This window comes from Lytechinus variegatus, chromosome 1 (genome assembly GCF_018143015.1).
Source record: "Lytechinus variegatus isolate NC3 chromosome 1, Lvar_3.0, whole genome shotgun sequence".
Lineage (NCBI taxonomy): Eukaryota > Metazoa > Echinodermata > Echinoidea > Temnopleuroida > Toxopneustidae > Lytechinus > Lytechinus variegatus.
Genome location: NC_054740.1, coordinates 13445702 through 13468311, shown reverse-complemented (window position 1 = coordinate 13468311; position 22610 = coordinate 13445702). Strand labels below are relative to the sequence as shown.

The 22610-nt window shown below is 36.4% G+C and overlaps 1 protein-coding gene across 1 annotated transcript in view; it reads right to left on the bottom strand.

Moving 5' to 3' along the window:
* The window catches only part of LOC121406135 (alpha-1,3-mannosyl-glycoprotein 4-beta-N-acetylglucosaminyltransferase A-like), an 88739-nt gene extending 68079 nt beyond the window's left edge, over window positions 1–20660 (bottom strand). Inside the window, exons 1-4 of the mRNA XM_041597190.1 lie at window positions 20430–20660; window positions 16783–16950; window positions 14320–14478; window positions 414–547 (exon numbers count right to left, since the gene is read on the bottom strand). Of these exons, the coding sequence (XP_041453124.1) occupies window positions 414–547; window positions 14320–14478; window positions 16783–16950; window positions 20430–20514 (546 nt within the window). The 5' untranslated portion in view covers window positions 20515–20660. The remainder of the gene's footprint in view (window positions 1–413; window positions 548–14319; window positions 14479–16782; window positions 16951–20429) is intronic.
* Between the last annotated feature and the right edge of the window lie 1950 nt (window positions 20661–22610).

Sequence of the window (22610 nt, the reverse complement as noted above, 5' to 3'; positions counted from 1 at the left end):
TGTATAATTCAAACAATTAAAAAACAAAAGAAATAGTGAGTGAGTGACATCATCAACTCTCTCATTTGGATGTAACTGGCTCGTTCATATAACTATTTTGTAGAAAATAAGCGAAACTTTGAAATGTCATAACTTTCTTATTTTACATCCGATTTTGATGAATTTTTCAGCATTGTGCTTGTCTGATTTTTCTCTAGTGATTTAAATCAACATTTTTCTGAGGTGGACTTGACCTTTTTGTTGACTACAATGGTTAGCCACTATATACATGTATGCCTGATTAACTTTGACATACTGTAAAATGATTCCTATGGCTATATTTTGTTAAATACCAACAGCTTGGTGTTGACGGGGCTGAAAGCTGCTTTGCCAAGTTCCTGAGTAAATTCAACAGGAACAGAGATAATTCTTACCTCTGCAATGAAGACTACAATAAGACACTCAAGTTTCTCTTCTTGTGACAGCCCGCTGACGAGAGAATGAAGAGTTTCCATCAAGTAGCTCTGCACGTCTCTCTTGATTGTAGGCACTCCGATCACAATGGATACTGTTGGAAATAAAAAAAGAATAATAACTGACTTTTAGTAGTGCTCATCAATCTAAGACTGCTCAATGAGCTTCACAAAAACCTCTCACTGGATTCATAGCTATTTTAGCAGCCTGTTAGGCGCACACTTGCTAAACCAACTACAATGAAGGTTGTTTCCTACTGGTCAGTACCCAATTAGCACCTAGGTGAGAGTGGCAAAGTGTGGATTGACGCCCTGCCAAAGGGCGCTAGGCCAAGGGGGATTCGAACACACGACCCTCTGATTACAAGGCAAGAGACAGAACCGCTACACCATGGCAGGGGTTCACTATAACAACAGAAATCATTATTACAATATGGCCTATATTCATGGTTTTCATTGAGATGCCTGTAGGCCTATATGCTGAATATTGTATCAATATAAAAAGCTCACTTTCATGAAAATTGACATGATGCTGTATGCAGACAAGGAACAAATAATGCACTTCTATAAACCAAAGCCATGTGCAAATATTTCAATATGAAAGAAGGAAGTATCTGGCTGGATCATGAGTCATATTGGCATATATTATTTCTAATACTATTCACAAGGAGAAAAAAAATGATTAACAAAAATTACAGGGCTACATTTGAGCTCATCAGCCACACTGTATAGAGATTTCAATTTATAATTTTTTCATTGAAACCTACAGTGTACAGGAATTTCCAGGGCTCTTTCAGGGGGGCCTTTTGGGTGCTAATTTCACCCTTGCATTTTTCATATTTTTCTGTGCTATCCACTGTTTAATGTACGTAGGCCTATATGTAGAGTCTGATTTGGAATGCCGACACTCATGAGCTGCAAACCAGCTGATGTGAAGTGCAATGAGATGGATGGGGGGGAGGCTCGTTTCTGGCTTTCATGTACATGTGGGATGTGCCACTCTGACAAACCTTTTTTCAGACTTTAAAGGAAACCAAAACACAAAAAAAGAAGCAATCTTTAATATTGGAAAGAGTATTAAATGAGAGAAACAATTTAGAACAAGTTTCATCAAATATGAAACATCTGAAGCAAGTTATGGACGTAAATGTATCTTTGTACTTTCTATGGGGATCCTCAAAATTGATCAAAGTGAATTAAACAAATGGAGATTTGTCCACAAAATCGGCCATTTTGAAGCATGAGAGAGTAGGCCTACATGTACAACAAGACTTTTCAAACACCAAACTCACTTTATTCTACAACTGATTTTGATGAAACAAGTTTTGGATTGCTCGATCAACTCTCTCCTTGTATTTTGGTTTCTTTTAATTTCAGTTACTCTAGAATCTGTACCAAAATCAGCTCCGACGCTGCTCAGCCCCCCCCCCCCCCTCTTTATAAAACATATTGACATGCCAAACAGGAGTGCGGAGGCAGTGATGATCTTGCGTCCAGGGCCCCATCTTACAAAGAGTTATTTTTGATCCAATCAATCATAACTCTATGGAAATCCATCAGTGCCATAATTTTTTCTATAGGAAACTTGCAAAATGTCCTTTGTAAACAAAGGAGTACACACCAAACTATCAAGAAATCATGAATTTATGGATATACATTCATATCTAGAAAAAAAATTTGAGCAAACATGCATTGTATATGTTGACTTTGCTGGCTTTCCATAGTTGCGATTGATCGGATCGATTGCAACTCTTTGTAAGATGGGCCCCTGCTACGAGCCTACAATCGGTCAAGTGGGTGTGTCCCAGAGTTTGTTTTGAGGTTCTCAATCCACACAAGTAAACTGCACTGTAAACATCACATTAGCTCAGACTGTATCACAAAGTATAAAAAGGGATCTTGTACAGTTCACACAATACTATCTCAACTATCAAAGATTAACTACACTATAGCATTTAATTCTCATCTGAGCTTCTATGTGAAGTTGTAATGAATGGGAAAAAACAAAAGCCAAGAGTGTATTTCTGACAACACTGCATGTTTTCAACTGATACGCATAGGCATGGCAATGAATAATGTACAGTATACCAGGAATGTATGTACACAGCATCCTAAATGTCTTTGAAAACCATGTTCCTTGGGTTGAACGGTGTTGACAGAATGATGCCAAAAAAAAGACATAAAATGTTGGATTGTCACGTAAACTCGTAGGTGGTAGGAACAGCTGAGAGGTCTTATCTGGAACAAGTGTTCCGACTTGTTTTGTTTTAACAACATTACAGAACATTGACACGATGAAGAGGAAGCAGGAGATAATGTGTGTCAAGTTGATGGCTTGAACCAAACTCACTACCTTTTACTCTTCTTCTGAACCCCCCCCCCCCCCCGCCATTCTAAAGGGATGCAAGTACATGGTAAATGTATCGTGAAAGGCCGTTCAATATAACTTCAACTTCCTGTTCATATACATGTAGCTGCACACATAGTAAGGCCGTCTGCACCATCCCGAGTTTTCAAATTAGCGCGCTATTTCTGATCCGGCAAATAATCCCGATCTGAAAAATCTCGAGATTGTTTGTAATGCAGACGCAATTATCGCGCTAGTTCGTAGGATTAATCTCGAGATTGCAATCCCAAGTCAACTCGGGTTTATTTGCAAAATAGCGCGCTATTTACGAATTATCCCGCTAATTCGTAGGTGCAGACACACTCGGGATTGAACTCGGGTTGATTTATTCATGACGTCAATCCATAATGCAATTTGCGTTCCATTTCCGCCTTGGTCAAAACATAAACACATCGCGATTGTACCGAACGCATGCGAAAGTAAACTTTATTGCGAATAGCGTTCATCAATTCCCCAATCAGCAACGATGGTGCCCCCCCCAGCCCCCCAGTGAATGGATTTTGGGAGAGACCAGACCGATGGGGGAGGCGCTCATTATCGGCGATACTGACAGCAGTGTCGTCTTATTCCTTCGCGAAATGTGAGCAAATAGCATTTCTTTCCACTTTCTCTCTCTCTCTCCCCCCCCCTCTGTCGTTGCCTCTTTCTCCGCCATCATATTAAACGAAGAATACTTCTGTCTTCACTCGCTTATAAATTATTATAGCGCGGCTGAGCTGAGAGGATTGTTGCATAACAACGATCGAATTCGGCGAAAGTGCTACGGTGAAAGGAGTACTTGATTGCATATCGCGGGAAGTTATTCAAAAGCGCGGGCCGTTGAAACTTCAAGACTGAAAGTGCGCATGCTCGGAATTTCGGGCTTGTTGCCTCGCTCGAGCAAGAATCGCTCTTCTTGCGATGGTGGAGACGGGGTTTCTTGAATCTCGAGATTAATCGCGAAGAGGGCTGATCGGGCTAAAATCTCGATATTGAGCAAACTCGGGATGGTGCAGCACCGCCTTTTGTTATAAATTTCTAAAAAGAAAATTATTGTATATTATTATGTCAGAAAATATGTTTCCAGAACTACACTACATGTATACTCCCACGGTATTGTAAATGACCAAAATCTAAAATTTAAAGAGGAATGAAATCTTTGGAACAATTAGGCTTGTGTCGAAACAGAAAAATCAAAGAATAAGAACATGGAAAGTTTCAGAAGAATCGGACAAATAATGTGAAAGTTATGAGCATTTGAATATTGGAATCACTAATGCTATGGAGATCCTCCTATTGGCAATGCGACAAGGATGTGTGATGTGACATGCGAACGAATTTCCCTTTGATGGACTATAAATTATCCAAAGAAATGGTTCTTCTCATATATGGTGATACAACTCTTTACCCATGATGTATTCTTTAAATCTGTATTACATGTCCAGGTACATGTACATGCCCTCCTACATGTACATGTATATGCCATACTGATAGATGTGATAAAAGAGGCAGTTGTATACTGAAGTAATGGGAGAGTTGTTCACAAGTGACATCACACATCTTTGTCACATTGCCAATTGGAGGATTTCCATAGCATTAGTGATCACAATATTCAAACGCTCATAACCCTCTCATTATTTGTCCAATTTTTCTCAAACTTTTGTTGATCTTTTTCCTTGATTTTTCTGTTGTCACACAAGTTATCTTATTCTAAAGGTTTCGTTCTCCTTTAAGCTGTGGAATTTAGAGCGGAGACAATCGTCCCTGTTCAGAGCTAATGGATGGAACCCTTCAGTATGATTGTTTTGCAGCTTAAATTCAAAGTTCATAAAGTTTGGTTTATACCAGTATCTAAATGGAATCTGGGTTTACTGCAACAACATTCATTTGTCTTTAAAGGCTTGTATGTCATTGCAAACAAACCATCTCAAACACAAACATGTACCGGTATTCCTTCCTTGCTCGCCTTGCTTATTGAGAGCTGTGCAACACGTGCAGAGATCTACTCTCTCAGCCAAGGCCAGCAAGCAATACGCCATGTGTTGTGATGGTTTGTTTACGATCACATATGCTACGCATGATGGGGATGATCTCTTACATCTAATTTCAATTTACCTCAACGTTTTCCTTCAAAAAAGGTTTTATCGCGATTTCAAAAATAATACGCGATGTCACTGTATTTTTATATAGATAAATAATTCCCCAAGTTTCGTAATTTTGCCAAATTGACAAGATAAAAATTACATCTAACAGAACGAGTGACAATCTATTCCAGCCACATGAACTTTATCGTCGGTGCATATCGTCTGCTGCTATTCGTTGAGTTGATTTGCCTTCAGGTTCGGTTTATATTCACTTGTTTGTAAGTACAGTTATATCATTATTTTCCTTCTTATTTTGAAAGAGGTAATAGACTCTGTCTGGATGTGGTTATTCATTTTCATGAATTCAATTTGGTTAGCGTGGTGTAGCTAGCACTTGTAGCAGCTGCATGAGTTGGTAGCGAATCAGCATATGATCGTGTTGCAAGCTGAATTGTCTGACTCATCATCATCGGCGTAATTCCCCCAATTTACCTCCAACTTCGTCACTTTGTTATTCCCTTCATCATCATTCTCTTCATCTTCAAAATCATCAATTTGAAAATCCAAATCTAGATAAAATTATGGGTTTTCTTTCATTTCGGGATCGAAGTATTCAGTGACAATGTGGAGAAAACGTACCCTCGGTTTTACATGCAAGTGGAGCTTCATGTGGGAGACCCAATCACTCCTCTCGTACAGACAGTGACATCACCAAAAATTCCCAATTTCGCAGTTCGTAATTCTGCAGGTTTGAAGCATTTAGAGAGAGAACTTTAAAATATCAATTAACTGAGTTTAATCGGTCTCCATGATAAATGATGTACACCATCGTGTTCTCCTTATTTTCTCCTTTAATTCAATATGATTCTCCATTTTTACCATATTTCTACTTTAAAAGTAATATGGCCTAAAAGCAGTAAAAACCCATGTACTTTACTACATATATAGAGAATAGGCCTACATGTAGTTCAATGTGCATGCAATATCTTGAACCTTTGGCTTTACCAAAGCTTTGAATTGTAATAGGCTTTAAAGTTTAAGGCATTTTTTATACTGGCATTTTTAAATATACTTGTTAAATACATGTACATGTAAGCATAATTTATACAGGAAATCTGCATAAACCATGGGTTCAACCGATGGTTTAAAAAAACACATTTGTGAATTTGGACCAACATACATGTCTAGAATGAAGACTAGACTCCAAAATTACTGTCTAATGCTGAAGCAGCCATGTATGCGTGAATATGGTCTCACTAATTCAGACTCAAAATCACTTTGCAGAAACCAAAGGTCTGTGACTACCCCCAATTTTACACCATCTCAAAAAGAGGAAAGGAAAATGGGAAGATGTTCAGCTGCTATTCAGGTGATATTGATTTGTCATTAGCTGATCATCCGGACCCCTGTATGGTAACAGCTGTCTTGGGTTACACACAGTGGTAGGGAGTCTCAAAGGCAATCTCGTTAGGAACTCTATACGCTGCCGGCCGGATGGGAAGCTAAATGTTGCAGACTTTCAAAGCAGCTCCAAGAGGAAAAGAAAATGCTAGAAGAGACCCCCTTCCTTCTCTGAGACATTATTTTAATCAAACAGTCTTCTCCCTTTCATCAAGCTTATCCATAGACTGGTTTTATGGTTTCTTTAAATGGGGACGGTATTAGAGGTTTCATAAAGTGTAACATGGATACAAACTTTTTAGAATGAGCAAAAATTGATGTTTAGGGTATATTTTCATTGAGTGTACAAAGGGGTCAGTTGTGCTTGAGTGACACCATAATGCTTGATCCTGTTGCCAACAGGACAATTTCCATAGTGACCTTGACAATCAAATACCCAAATATTGTTTGTCCAAATGTTATGGAACAATAATAATTGTGAAGTGCTTTGAGCAGTCGTAGATTGATAAAGCTTTATATAAATGCCAATTATTATGTCAATCCCATTCTTTATCTGTTTTCATACTTGAAAGCTAAGTTGTTCAAAAAGTTTCATTCTCCTTTAATAACTGTTTAAGATGGCTTGATGGATCACTTGGAGTGTTCACACCAAAACTGTTTTTAGTGGAAACCAGTTCAGGAAAGTGATTGCAAAATGAACAGTCTTTCTAGAGTCAGAGCTCTGTAAATTACTGCAGATAAATCCAGGGACAGTTCCTTCATAGCCTTTAACATAGTGGATAGAAGTCAATACATCTCTTCATAAATAGAGATGAAAAACTGTATTACAAGTATGTACTGTAGGTCTACCTATAAAAATCAATCTCATATGGCATTTACACTGTACAAACAATTACGGTACGGTAGATTATTAATATTAGAATGTTAATACTGTACTTGCCCTCTCAATATGGAAAGAAGAGTGGACACACATACATGTACATGGATATAGCTCATCTCTTGTTTCTTTTTTGTTATTGTTATTTTGCTCATTTGTATTTCTCAATCCCCTTGATTCATATTGATTCTATAACTTTGTAACACAATCGCAAATTCTGATTCAGTTCTGTGATTATTGTTATTGACGTTGATGTAGTATTTTTCATGTTTTATTCTGTGATAATTTTGTTTAGCTATAAATGTAATAATTGTTACTTTTGTTTTGTTGTGTTATACAAGTATTGTACCATGAAATAGCTTTTATATTTTCTAAGCTTTTTGTAACTTAACTTTATGCTGCGTTTAAAGTTTTTATCCTAATGAACCATTTTGAATGAACATCTGTTCAAATCACCTAATTTTCAGCCTGGGGTACTCCTTTAATATTGTGATTCATCCAGTAGACTTGAAAGCCTGATGAAGCCAACAGTGGGTGGTGAAATGTTGTGACTGCAGAGAATTGTGAGTGTCAACTTTAGAATTTTCACAAATTTCCAGTAAAAATTAATAAAACTGATTGATACTCCTAAAATAGTTTGTGCCATTTTTTTATAAATTCAAATCAACATTTATGATGGACTCTCCCCCCTAATACCACATAAAGTTAGATGCTCTAGGGAGTAAACTTCATTTTTCATACCAGCAAAAGTTTTTAAATTGAAGACCTGTACGTGTAGTGTTTCATTTAATCATCATTTAATCATCATCTATAAAAGCGGATAGTGAAGAATCTAGTGTTCATGAAGTAGAACACTTGAGTTGTTGTTTACAAATGAGGTGTTTGTAATAATACTGGGCAATTAAAGGATGCATGCAAAAATATTTACAATGGTGCAAAAAGCACAAGTCTTTCAAAAGAGTTGTTGCACAACATTGAAAATAACTGAAATGCTGTGTACAATACAGTGAAAGGTCCTATGACACCAATTCCATCTTATTCTAGATACATAGGCCTATCTATTATTAGGTAGTTTTACTTGAAAAATATGAATTTGCCATCAGTTCCTGTGTACGGCGAACCGGTGTTAAGTTATTCCATGGAAATGAACTTCAACGGGAACGCCCATTAAAAATTTCGAATGAGTCGACCGATCGACCTGTCAATCATTGTGACGTCATCAAAGGAAGGTTTTCCCAGCTGAGCAGCCAGACCCCTAGTTATTGTACACGTTCCTCGTGTCGTTGCTGTTTTGACCGAGCTCATCCTTACCAGAAATTTTTTGATTTTTATGAGGTTTTGATCATGGCTGCTGCATCGTCATCTGCTGCGTCTGATTCTTCAGACTTTGAAGATTCATGTTCTGAATATTATTCCAGCAATTCATTTTTTCACTTTGAATCCACACGTGCAGCCACAATAGGCACTTCACGCTCCAAACGTTAACAACACTCAGCAGCTTCCTTCCCTGACATCATAATTGTCATGTAATATACGAAGCCAAATCGGGCTGAACTTTTGAGGGCGGGGCGAATTTGGCTCAATTTTCAATATAAAACTGCCTTTGAACCTGATGTGGGATGTTTTTCTGGTAAAATTTTGATGGAATCATAATTAGTAACCACTAAGCTAATTAATAAATCAGGGTTGGCGATTTTTTTGATTTAAATCAGATTTTTTTTATTTAAATCAGATTTTTTTTATTTTTTTTATTTTTTTAAAGTTCCTTCGAAAAAAAGGGTAATTATCCCCCCCTTACTCTTACAATGACATCAATATTGATGTTATACATTTCACCCCTAATATTGTTCTTAACCACATATTTTGTAATTAAAATCCAGTAAAAATGGACAATTAAAAATAAATTTGAGGAATCATGTATCTGAACTTTATTCTATCATACATAGGCCTATGAAGGAATATTCCATAGGGAATTCCCAGTGAGTAGAGAAAATTCCCCTCTGGGATTTTTCATTCAAATATTTAAAAAAATCCAAGAGAAAAAATCCCTTATCAAAACTGCCAACAAACCCTTTGCCAATTACTAGTATTCATGTATATTGTAAGAGAAATAATTCAAATCAATGATTTTTTTCAATTAGTCACAGCTTTACAATAGTCAAAGAGAGACTACAACTGTATATGTTAAGGATCTTTTTGATAAAAAGCTCTTCTCTTGCTACAGATATAGATGCAAAACTCTCAGTTTTGGAGAACAATATAGGAGATAGCTTAGTCAAAGGGTGACTATACTACATTCTGTTACTGTGATTTTTTTACATTAATCTACAATTTTTATTCCCATATTCTCTACAAAAAATCTGTTTGATCCATGAAGTATGAAAAAAATCTACTTACTTTTAACTTAAAGGATAAAAACTGCAAAACTGCTTAAATTACAACATATGTATTACAAAAAGAAGTATTTTATTTTAAATGAGACACAGCTTACAACTGCCAATGATTGTAACTGAAGTACCTGCATCTTAACGTTAAAATACAGTGTTAAATGTTTATTCTGAGTTTTGCAAATTGTTGTTATAGAGCTCTTTCCATTATTACATGCAGATACAAAACTTCCATTATTTGTAGCACTGAACATAAAATGGGCTGCAGTGACTTAAAAGGTTTATAAGAGAAAGCTTTTCTCAACAGTCAAATTATGACTGTACTACATTATGTTAATGTGATTTTTATAATTATGTTATTCAAAACATCAAATGTATGATAAATGTAACAATACGAAATAAGAGGCATGTTAAATATGTTGATTACATGCAGGTATCATTTTTTTATTTTACATGACAGAAGTAGTTATGTGTAGGCGAAGGATCAAAACTGGAAAACTGCCAACAAAAAAAAAATTTTTTTTTTACAAACTGCTCTCTGAAAAGTCTTTGGATTATGTGAAAACTTTACGTTAAGAAAGAAATTGACTAATAATAACTGACAAAGAATGTAAAATTTCAGAAGAAAAACTTGACATAATTTACAAAAAATGAGTACCTATTGACAACATACATCTGTAGTTTTTAAGGAATTACCTGATTTTATTAATTTGATTTTAATTTGTTTTAAGTAGATATGAAGACTTTGTTGATCTTTTATTGATATAAAGTTAATTCAAAGTTTTTCAGTTGACTTGAAGAATTAAAACTGCATTGAACAAATACTTTGTCCATGATTTGTACATGTTTCAATGGAAGTGATTTAAATCAATGATTTTAAAAAAAAAATCATGGTGATTTAAATCGCGATTTAAATCACGATTTAAATCAACGTGATTTAAATCTGCCAACCCTGGTAAGTGGTAACCACTAAGCTAATTAATAAATCAGCATCTTTGCTGTATTTCATGGGACCTTTAAACTGTACGTCATGAACTTACAGTGTAAACCTGAGCATTATCTGTTTTATGAAATGGATCAACAATTACAGAATAAATTGCACAATACATTTTACCAATTGAAATGATTTTTAAGAATCAAACGGTAAATAATACCACAGTATGTATGTACATGTAGGCAACAAATTTAATTTATCATATCATTGCTAAGTAATATAGCGTACCAAATTGTAGATTACTATGGGTATTTTTATACTCCACTATTTTTAAACCTAGAATCACGATTTGAAATTGAAATACATGTACGTTAAGAAAGATATTTTTGCAGAATCAAGGTTGAATTTTATAGTCGATTTAAGTAGACGTATAGTGTGTTCAAAACACAAACATGAAACACAGAAAAAAGGGGCGTTTGGAAAGACATTCTGCAGATTCACGTTCGAAAAAAGGTTAAAAAATGCAACATTGTTTTGAATCATGATTCTTTGGCGTCATTGTGTCGACCTTCTTTCATATTCATGCCATACTGCGCACTGCAAACTTTGTTTTTACTTGACACAGTGGCCGTAAACATAACAAGTATTGAAAATCGAAGCTGTATATCTTTTTTCAATAAAACCCCCGTTGAAGTTCACCTATGAATACATGGGTCAAACTGGGCAATGTGACATGCACTGGCTACAGTGTAGGCTTGAAGTGGGAGAGAAACAGCACTGGAGAGAGGTTTGACTACACTGTTAACACTGATTCTGCAGTTACTATGATAAATGTGTGAGTTTTGAATAATGATTAATTTTTGTGATTCTACCTTGAGGCAGCATTTATGCAGCCTATGACTCCGTTCTCACCTAGTTCTCACCTACTTTCTTGAATGGCTTTTCTTTAATTTTCACGTGGGAAACCAGTTAAGAAGATCGCTTCTCTAGCGTTCCAATCACAATCTCCTAAACTGGTTTGAAGATTCTTTCATGAAAAACGGTCATCTTCGCTTATCTTTTTAAATGAGGCAAAGTGGTCTTGAAAACCTCACATCGCCTGGTGGATTTCCTAACCGGTTTGGAAAAACATTTATTAAAACCAAAAGATCACTTCCATGACCATTTTGAGCCTTCCCATTACACATTAAACTGGTTAAATAGATGAGAATGAGACCTTACATGTACATGTGCATGTTTATGAATTATGACCAAGATATAAAGTACAGTTCTTTTGGTGACACCCTACAAATTATCTCCAAACACTGGGTTTGCGCTTTTTTATAATTGTTAGCTGAACCAAAATACATGGAATATTGATACACAAGTTTGGTTTGGGAGTTGCACTGCAATACATGTAGTTGCTCTCCAACTTTGTTTCCCCATAGATATATGAAGAAAAGCTATAGTAGAGTACTAGAGTTTATACCCAGTCATAATGTGACAAGAGCATAAAATGGTCTGTGAAACACATTTTGCAGATGACCTTTGATCACTGTTTGTGAGGTTATGTGTTTAGAGTCAAGGCTGACTGACAGACAATATAATCCTGACATCTCAGGAAACTGCAGTTGCAGCAGTAGTTTGAAATAAACTCACTGCCCCAGCTACTGTTTTAATCAAATTTGAAATAAAATCTTTTCTTATACCCTTTTCATAAACCTATCCTCCAATTAGCCGCCTAAGAGTAATGCGGATAATTCAATAAAAATTGCGTTCATAAACTCCGAAAATAAGCCGCATTATTTTTACGAGCGCCCGTCCTGAAAAAGGCGGAAAATCACCATGACAACTGGACACGCCCCCTCCGATGCGGTTGTGTTGGAAAAGGGTGACCTTGTGACTGCACCATGGCAATTATCCGCATTATTTGGAAATGCGTTCATAAACTCAAAATCTTATCCCGATGCCGCTATTATGCGGATAATAGCAGCATCAGAGTAATGCGGATAACTCTTGTCCTCCTCCAATTTTACGACCAAATTATGCTGCTATTAGCCGCCTAATTCATAGTAATTGGGTTTACGAAAGGGGTATTATTCTAATAACCTGCAATTCCAATACAAACTTGATCTAAAATGGAAATTCTGTTTTGTCATAGAAAATGTATTGTACACATTTGATAACTATTAATTTATTTCCAAAGATTTGCTATTGTCAGAAAGTTATTACATTGATGTTCCTTCAAATTTGGCTTAAGACCATTAGGGACAGTGATTTTCCACGATCGCGGAAAACAGACGGAATTCACGGAAATGGCCTTTTGAAACGGAAAGTGGCATTTCAAACGGAAAATCACAGAAAATATATTTTTCCTCAAAATACACAGAACAGCAACATAAATTACTCCGAAATCTCAACAAAATACAAATATTAAATGGCCACAAAACCTTACAAAACATCTCACTTCACCACAATCACGACAAAATCCACACATCGTGACTGCTCTTCACTCCTTCACACTCGATCGTACCCCTCGCCCCAGTCCTTCCCGGTCGCTCTGGCGGGGTACGTTCGGTCGGCCGTATCGAAATCATTCACATGCAGGTCGTGTTTTGCTGCCCTCTACATTTGAAGATGTACAGCACGATCATGAAATCCAAGATGGCGGATAAAACGAAATCGTTGACTGTTCGAAATGATGTCCAAAACCCCCCAAAATTATCGATAAAATTTCATTCAACCGTGAAATAATGCTAAAAATATGAAAGGTGAGGATGTAGTCATGCTAAATATGTTTGTCAAAATATTTTGTGGACCTGCATGGATCCGATTAGAGCGGATTCTACTGCATTGTTGGTACAGTGGCAGATACAAATTTTGACCATCGCGAGTGTGCCACTGAATGGGTAAATGGAATCGTTAATTTTTATGTACACAAAGTCTATGGGGAAACGTAATTTCCGTTTTCTGACATGCTGAAACGGAATTTAAGATTTTCTGAAACGGAAAAGGCAATTTCTTTAAACGGAAAATCATTGTCCATAGACCATTCTCGGCCTGAAAAAAACCTTCATAATGCTGTGAAAAAGCGACCACAACTACACTGGGTCTAGCTAGAACACTGATGGGCTTAATCTCTCTGTGTCACATCATGCAGACTACAATACACACCAACTGTTCATTTGATGTTCTAAAGTATAGTGTGCAGTGAATCGCAATTCGTAGATTGACTTCGACTTTGTTAATTAAAATAAAAAAATTCAGATGCTGTTGGTCATTCACTGGAAAATAATTTTGAAGACATTTACATTCCATACAAAACAACCAACTTTGTTTACTTTTTATGAAGTTGATCAGAGCATTTACAAATGAAACACCTTCAAAAACTTACCCTCGACATTAGGAATTCAACAAATTTACATATTTTAAAATTTAAATTAAAAACCCATCTATTCCAATAGTATGTACAGCATCTGGGACAGCTCTTGCAGCGCGATATAATATATAGAAATAGATTTTTGCGCTATACAATTGCATATTATTATCATTATTGTAAAACAAAAACAAAAAAAACTAAAAAATCATACAATTGTGCAAAAAAAAAATAAAAAACTCTATAAAATTGAAATTTTAATTATTAAAGAATTAATTGATTCTAGAGCTTTCATCCAGCACAGCTGGAGTGATACACAAATTCATACTATTCTGGTCACAATACTGTAAATATTTCCTGGTGTAAAATGACTGCACTGAAATCATCAATGCATGTTTGGAGCAAACTACACCCATCCAGAAGCTAGGGAAATGATCACTTACCTCCAGTGTTGCCCTGGGAAAGCTGGAAGGCAGGCTGGAGTCCCACAGGGTTCTTCTTTAGGTGCGGCATGTATTCAAGTACGGACGGAAGATGGAGGAAGTTAGAAGTATTGAGGTTTACGGCGTTGAGCTGAGACAGCAAAGGGTGCAAACTCTCATCTGATGGGGCAAAACAAAAAGGGATTTTTATCATAATATACATCATGAAACAATCAAATCTGGTCGCATCGCTGAGGAAGGCTGTAGAAAAACAAACTTGAATTTCAAGTTGTTTTTTTTTAGCTGTTGATGAGTCATGGCTGTAATTGCCAGCTGATTCAGACGAACATACTCCCCAAGGGCATCCTGACAGGACTAACGGTGACCCGGCACTACTCTGACTGATGTTGAGGTGAAGTTGCGGTTATTCCAGTCAGCATTTTTTTTTTACTGAACAGTGTTGGTATTAAATAATGTACATGTATTGTTCCTCACTACTAGAAGTGTCTCATACTAAAAGAGTACAGAAAATTTGGTTTTACTTTAACCCTAAGAAGTCAGTCATCAGACAATCACTTTTTTTACAGTTGTTTTGAATTTCTCTTGGTGTACTGTTCTTGGTGTACTCTACTGCTAACTGCTCACAGTGTCATACTCTTCATTCTCTAAAAGTGAGTTTCACGATTTGTACACTCATAAACATAAACTCACCGCGTCATCCGTCATTGCAATACAATTGTATATAGAGCTCACACAGAAATCTGACAAATAAATGCAATTATCATGGAAACAATGACCCTGCCCACATTTTGCCTGTGGGTACCAAATTTGATGACAATAAGATGACGCAGCAGCATTACTCTGCAGAACCTAAAGTATCACCTGTTGGGGAATACAATTATAGAGTTATCTGGATATATTTTGTAAACCTACATGTTACCCTAAGACTAGGGACAGTGATTTTCCGAGATCGCGGAGAACAGACGAAATTCCCGGAAATGGCCTTTTGAAACGGAAAGTGGCATTTTAAACGGAAAATCACGGAAAACATTATTTTTCCTCAAAATACACAGAACAGCAACAGAAATACCTCCAAAATCTCAAGGTCCCCCAAAATATGAACATTTAATGGCCACAAAACCTCACTTCACTACAATCACGACAATCCACACATGGTTAAAGCTCTTCACTCAACCACATTCGATCATACCCCTCGACCCTGCCCTTTCCGGTCGCGCCGGCAGGATTACATGCAGGTCGTGTGTTGCTGCCCTCTACGTTTGAAGATGTAACAGCACGATTTTGAAATCCAAAATGGCGGTTAGAACAAATTCGTTGACTGCTCAAAAAGATGTCCGAAAACCCTCAAAATTATCATTAGAATTTCATTCAACCATAAAATAATGCTAAAAATGTGAAAGGTGAGGATTTATTTATGTTAAATGTATTTGTCAAAATATTTTGTGTACCCGCATAGATCCGATTAGAGCGGATTCTAGTGCGTTGTTGGTACAGTGGCAGATACAAATTATGACCAGCGCGAGTGTTACATTAGTGCTGCTGAATGCGTAAACAGAATCGTTAATTTTTTATGCACACAGAGTCTATGGGGAAACGGAATTTCCGTTTTCTGACATGCTGAAACAGAATTCGAGATTTTCTGAAACGGAAAAAGGCAATATTTTGAAACGGAAAATCACTGTCGCTATAAGACCCCCACCAAAAACGATAGGCATCTTCGCTTCACCTTCTAATATTGCTTCTGTGTGCCAACTGTTATGACAACTGGAAAGGAGAAGTTACAGGTTTTACCAAATTTTCCACAAAAATATGATTACAATGGCAACCACGGCTCCACCCACTCCAAAAGCATCAGACAGCTTTGTTTTACCATAATGGACCTTCATGGCAAATTTGAAGATAATTTGGAAAGAAATGCAGCCAGTAGAGCACTAACAAGGAAATCTCTGCTATTTCCAAAAAACCTCTTGTTACCATGGTAACGATGTCTCCACACACACAAAAATCAATAGGTGGCTTTGCTTAATGGACCTTCATGCCACATTTGCAGATGATCGGAGAAGAAATGCAGCTGGTAGAGCGCTCACAAGGAAATCTCTGCGGCGGCGGAGCGACGAGGCCAAATCCATAGTAGGCCTATCCTCCGAGCTCTATTCGGGGATACAAGTACAAACATATTTTGATACCTGTATGTATGTTTACAAAATTAATGACTAATCCTCCCTTGTGCATAGCAACCAGTACACAATAGTGGTTGAAAATATAATATGAATGAGCCCATAATTTGTTCATTCTCTGATTTTTTAATACCTGTAGAAGGTTTCCAGGAAAGTCAGAAAAATAGGAGTCTGACTTGCAGTCTTGTTGAAGATTAAATAATAAAGAGGTGAAAAAGACTTCATTAATAATAATAAATACACCGGTGTTAATTTTTTTTGAGGGAAAACATCTAAACCTGTATACCTTTTTGAGAGGAGCCATTTTTGGAGTCCTCAGCAAACCTTCTCAACTGTTGTTGAAGATGGTGTAATTCAACGGCCCTCGCTTGGTTCTGTCTCTCTGTACTCTGAAGTCTGTTCCGCAGTTCTTCAAGGCGACCCTCATAGGACGGCAAACTACCATCCATATCACCTAGAGAAAAAAAGGTAAATAACGATATAACGTGATTTGAGTGAAAGGAGACAAATAAGAAAACAAGTGGAGCGCCTCTGGCTGTCTCACCTCAATCACGCGATTCAATATACATGTAGCAGCAGTGCTGACTTTGAAAACTACTATAATCATTCACAAGAAACTCCTTTCATATAATGATACAATACTACATTCATTGACATTTGACCTTGATCATGTGACCTAAAACTTGTCAGTGATACTTGATTACCCCTATATCCACATTTTATACACTATATATTCTAAACTTTGAAAGTTATTACAGCAATCTAATTAAGCCTGAGTCGAATCACTTTTGAAATCGGTGTTCGATCGATGTCATCGAGTGCCGGAGCAGATCGGTGCATCAAAAAAAAATATATACATATCGGCTGGCCGATTCATTTGGTTCACACAATAATCAAAATAAACAGTAATGTCCAACTTGACTACTACTTACTTGATTTATATTCCTCCTCCCCAAATGAAACTGATTGTGTAATTATGATGCCTATTCATTTTGAAGTTTATTTTGATCATAATTCGAGTCTTAGTCGTCTGCTCATGCCGAGATGATTTATGCATGATATGATGAATTCATGAATGGAAGTCATCGCCATCGATCGTGCATAGTGCATGCGCAGTACTGTGCTTTAATCAAACCAGAAAATTGCTGGATAATTGACGCGATCAACGTAAAATAAACCTTGCTGTCATGAACAATATTAATATCATGACCATAGAACATTATTTAATTGTAATATTTGGTCGCATGTCATAAGGTGGTTCAATTTCGCGAACAGGGTAAAAATGGTCAAAAATTTATTTTTTGATATGTTATAGCTATTACCATTTTCTAAATAATGAAAAAGTTTTAAGTATCGAATACCGTTATTTTTCCTTAAAATGACTAATCAATAGCTAATTATTACATGGATGTCAATGTAAATGTGAATTTTGAAATGTGTTTTTCTCAAATTGGACCTGCTGCACATAAAATGGTGTCAAAAGTTAATGCAACATTGGATCACCCTAGTATTTTGCAGTTATAATCTTGAAACATCAATGATTAAATCTGTACCAAAAATCGAATAATTATCTATTATTTTATGCATATTAATTATACTAATTAATTAACAGTATTTAATTTCACATTTTTGCCCCCAAAATACCTGTCACTGTATTTGTATGCTTGGCAAAATGACAACATCATGTGTAGAAATGTTTGTTGCAATGATACAATTGCAATTGTACTAAAAATTAAGATTACAAATTAGATAATTAACCAAATCTCTCCGGTTTACTAATTGATAAGGTTGCAGATCAGAGCTGACATACACATGTATTCCATTGCTGCATATTTTCAAAATTGTCAAATTTTTATGACATTTAGTTGTTCCCTGCTTTAAAACGCCCAGAAATATGAGGATATCAGTCATATTACATATTATAGTAAGTTGTTAATTAGGTTTAATTAATATTTTATCATTTACCGCATCCACCGGCTCCGCATCCACCGGCTCCGCCACCCCTGTTACTTCAAACTTAATGTGCTATAGTTTTTGTTCCTGATATTGTATTGATCTAATTCATAGTAATATATTTAGCCTACAGTTCTACATGTAGCTTAAAAATGAGATATTACTCAATAAATTTGGTCAATATGCTGTGATGTACATGTAGCAACAATTTATCCATGGCACCATGTGGAAAATTTTTCACACGCCACCCTTTTTGCATACCCAACTTATGAAATGCAAACATTTAACAATAATTTGCATATATGATAATCATTAATATGAATTTAGAGCTTGATTTGAAATGTTTGTATTTCCTTTCAATTTTCAATGACGGACATCACATAATGATTGACTTGAGTGATTCTCAAACATTGTCAAAATGCACAAACTTTTTTCAAGATCGTAATATCACCATATAATAACATTTTACGTGACAAAACAGAGAAAATTGCGTTTGATATTTTTTCCCATCAATTTGAAGCTGGTTTGTGATCATCGAACATGCATGCGCATTATGCTTCTTTTCTCAGAGATAGACAAAAATAAAAATAATGCCAGTATAATAATATAATACTATTGATACTTCCATATGAACATAACATATTTTGCTGACATCGTCAATATCTTAAGTATGGCCATACAATCATATTAAATTGTAATTATTCAACATCCAATAATAAAGCAATATTGACAGACGCGTGCGTCGCGTAACGTTGGCGAAGAACAATAGGAAACAAGATGCGGCGTAAACATCGGGCAAGTCACTGCCGTCTTTTCACAATATTTCTCTCATTTTTTTTATGAATTCTTGTTTAAAAATAACGAGAATGTAGAAATGTCGGAAATTAATGAAGTTTTATCCCATGTACATGATTTAGGGCTAGATCTTTTAGAAGGAAAGTAGAAATCTCGAGGGTGAAAGTTTCAGGTTTTGGCGTCCTTCATGTACATGTAGGTGAATGAGAAGAAAACCTGGCTTCAATGAGAGTCAGCCTACGTTAGCAAATGATTTTTACTCTCTAGATTCTAGACTAGAAGCCTCCTGGCTAGAACTTGTATCGGTACTGGGCACTGCATTGACTTTGCACATAAAAAGCGCTGTGATGTTTTTCCTTTGGTCTTTTTGTACATGGTAAATCTAAGCCACTCAAACTGAAATTACAAGCATGTAGATCTAGTCTAGGTCTTTTTGCGATATTTTCTCGGATCCTCATGATCCTTGTGACCTGATCATTACTTTTGTGTAAAAATAAAGATACAATCACCGTTGGAAATGTCAAGCAATTATCTTCTAGTCTTTCCAAACATGTATTTTTCTAGCAATTAATATTTGAAAGGGCTGGGGAACTAGGGTGAATCGTCGGCGGTCATCCGAACGAACCGTCATATCACACATAAGACGGTGCAAAGCCATTTCAGAGAAAATCGACTTTAAAGTTGACTCTAGTTCCCCAGCCCTTACAAAGAAATTGGCAAGAAAATTTTCATTTTCCAAATTCAATCTCTATTTTCAATTAAGAAAAAAATGATTTAAAGAATCAAATTTAGTATTTTAGATAAGACTATTTTTAAGAGCCAAGTTATGATGAATAGCTGTATTGGAAACTAAGTAACAGTGACCAGTGTAACTGTAAGACTATTAAACAACATTCAACAAGCATTTGTCCCATAGAAAAAGAGAAAACAAGCCAAAGCCACCCTTTATTTTGCCACACATTGAGATGTAAGTGAGAACAATGTTATATCATAACCTTGTTCATTGAATGAGTGTCTTATAATGAGTTATATGTGTGAACCAGCTAGCTAAATAAAGGTAAAGCTACAGCCACACAGACACAGTCAGACAGTGAAGCGCTGCCACAACATTACGGGGAACTCCCGGCACGTTCATATCCCAAGAACCGGTGATGAGCATTGAAGTTGCAGGTCTACTTCACTTACCGGTTCGAGACTGCAAAAACAAGAGCGAAAATGATCCAAAGACAGTCATCAATAGTAAAAATTTTCCCCTGGATCGTAGGCCCATTTTCTTTTTATGTATAAAACGTGATATTCTACAAACAATGTTAATATCTTGCTCTCCAAATGATGCGATTCATGTGGTTTTCTTCCGTTCCGACTTCGAAGCTTCGATAAATATTCGGTCGTAAAATTATTGCTGCATGCTGCCCTCTACAGACGTTTGTTGGTAAGTGAAGACACCATTGGTGCTTACTACTAGTATATTTATAATATTCAGCCGCGGATCCAAGATTTTTTTTCTAAAGGAGGTAATTTTTTTTTTTTTTGGGGGGGGGTCATCACTGACAGATGAAGCGTTTGGAGAACAAGTTCATCACTTTCATTTGATGGCAATTTTATGTGGTACACCCCCTCCTTTCAGTAAACCCTTGATCCCTGGATCACTGGCGGATCGGAGGGGGGGGGGCACAGCATGCCCGTGCGCCCCCCCCCTTAGAGAGGCATAATTTACATATGTAATGTATAGATTCCGTTAAAAAAAGTGTGCCCTCCCCCTTTTAAAAGTGAAGACATTTCTTGTGGACGAACTTCCCTTAATTTTTGGTTGAAACATTTTTTTTGCTTGTCAAATTTTCCGGAAAATGTGCCCCCCCCCCCCTTCAAAAAATCCTGCATGGATTCGCACCTGATTTCCCTTCTCTACCCTACCCTACGAAAAAATCATGTTCGATTGGCGGTATAGAACTTGACCCTAAGGTACGGCTTTCCTATGGAGACGACCCATTTTTTTATATATACAAGTCTCTCTCCATGCTTTCTCGTATTAAATCTGAATAGTTGGAACATGCAACTACCATGTCTGGTTGGGGGATTGGTGTTGATCCTCAACTTTCTCTCTCGCCATCATCATGCTCGTTACATCTTTCTTAAAATAGACGGTCGGGAAGGATGAGAAAAAATATATAAAATGCAAAATCTACTCAAATATAATTATAGAATTTTTTAGCCATGGATATTTTTAACAATCATATTGATATCTTCTTTTCAATCATTTCCCTCTCTTATCTAATTTTTTTCATCATGTTACCTCCTCCCTTCCTTATTCCTCGGCTTTATCTACTCTCCCTTCTCCACTGTGCTCCCTCCTAACTCGCCCCTTCTCCTTCAAAGCTCTCCTTGTGACTTAGAACGGTTATCCCCCCCCCTGGCCCCCCGGCTCCCCATTAACAGGTATTTGCAATCTTGTTTATTTTTGCAGCTGCAAATATAAAGTCGGAGAGAATCACAGAGAAAGAAAAAAGCCAATACCAAAATATCCCTATGATTAGGTTATCCTCACTTATTGATTTTGTACGTATTTTAAAAATGCAATTTATGCCTGAAAACGTTTTTCAGAAAAATGAATATTTCAAGGTCCTTAAAGAGAAAAGAGCGTTGCCTTATATTCCGTAGTCGATCTGTAATATTGTGACGGCCATCCGGCGTAGTCTTGTGACGAATGCTGTACAGTGCGTATTGAAAAAAAAACGTACAGATATGAAAAGTGTAAAATTTTTGTTTCAAATTATATTTTGGTGTTAATAGGTGGTTTAATGTCTTATCTTTCAAATGCCATTAAAAAAATTAGTTTCGTTCATGCTTGAGCGAAGACGGAATGATTGCGCCAAAATGGCATAAAATGATAAATATGATGATCAGACTTCTTGCTAATCAGCAGACTTCCTCTTAACGTTTTCATTATCTTTGCCATAATTTTCAAATCATGCGGTCAAAATCCATTTCAAATCTGTTTATTTTCTTGAATTGCTCTGTTGTTGTTTCTTTTTAATATGTTTTCTTTTAGCTTTGAATATTCTCTCATCAAGCAAACACAATTTTTTTCAACCGAAGTACGGGAGAGCGTGTGTTTTTTTTTATTCTTTCACTGTGTGCTACAAAGGTTATGGTACCTTTTGAACAGTGCCATACATTAATTATGGGCGGGGGCTCGGGGTGCTCACCCCCCGGAAAGGAAATAAAAGGAAATATAGAAAGTATGATATTTTTTCTGAATATTATGTCAAAATCTATCACAAAATTTGATATTGTAATAAAAAAGTGGGAATATTTGCTTCCTCGCTTTGCTCGCTAACAACTTTTTAATACATTTTACCCGATCTG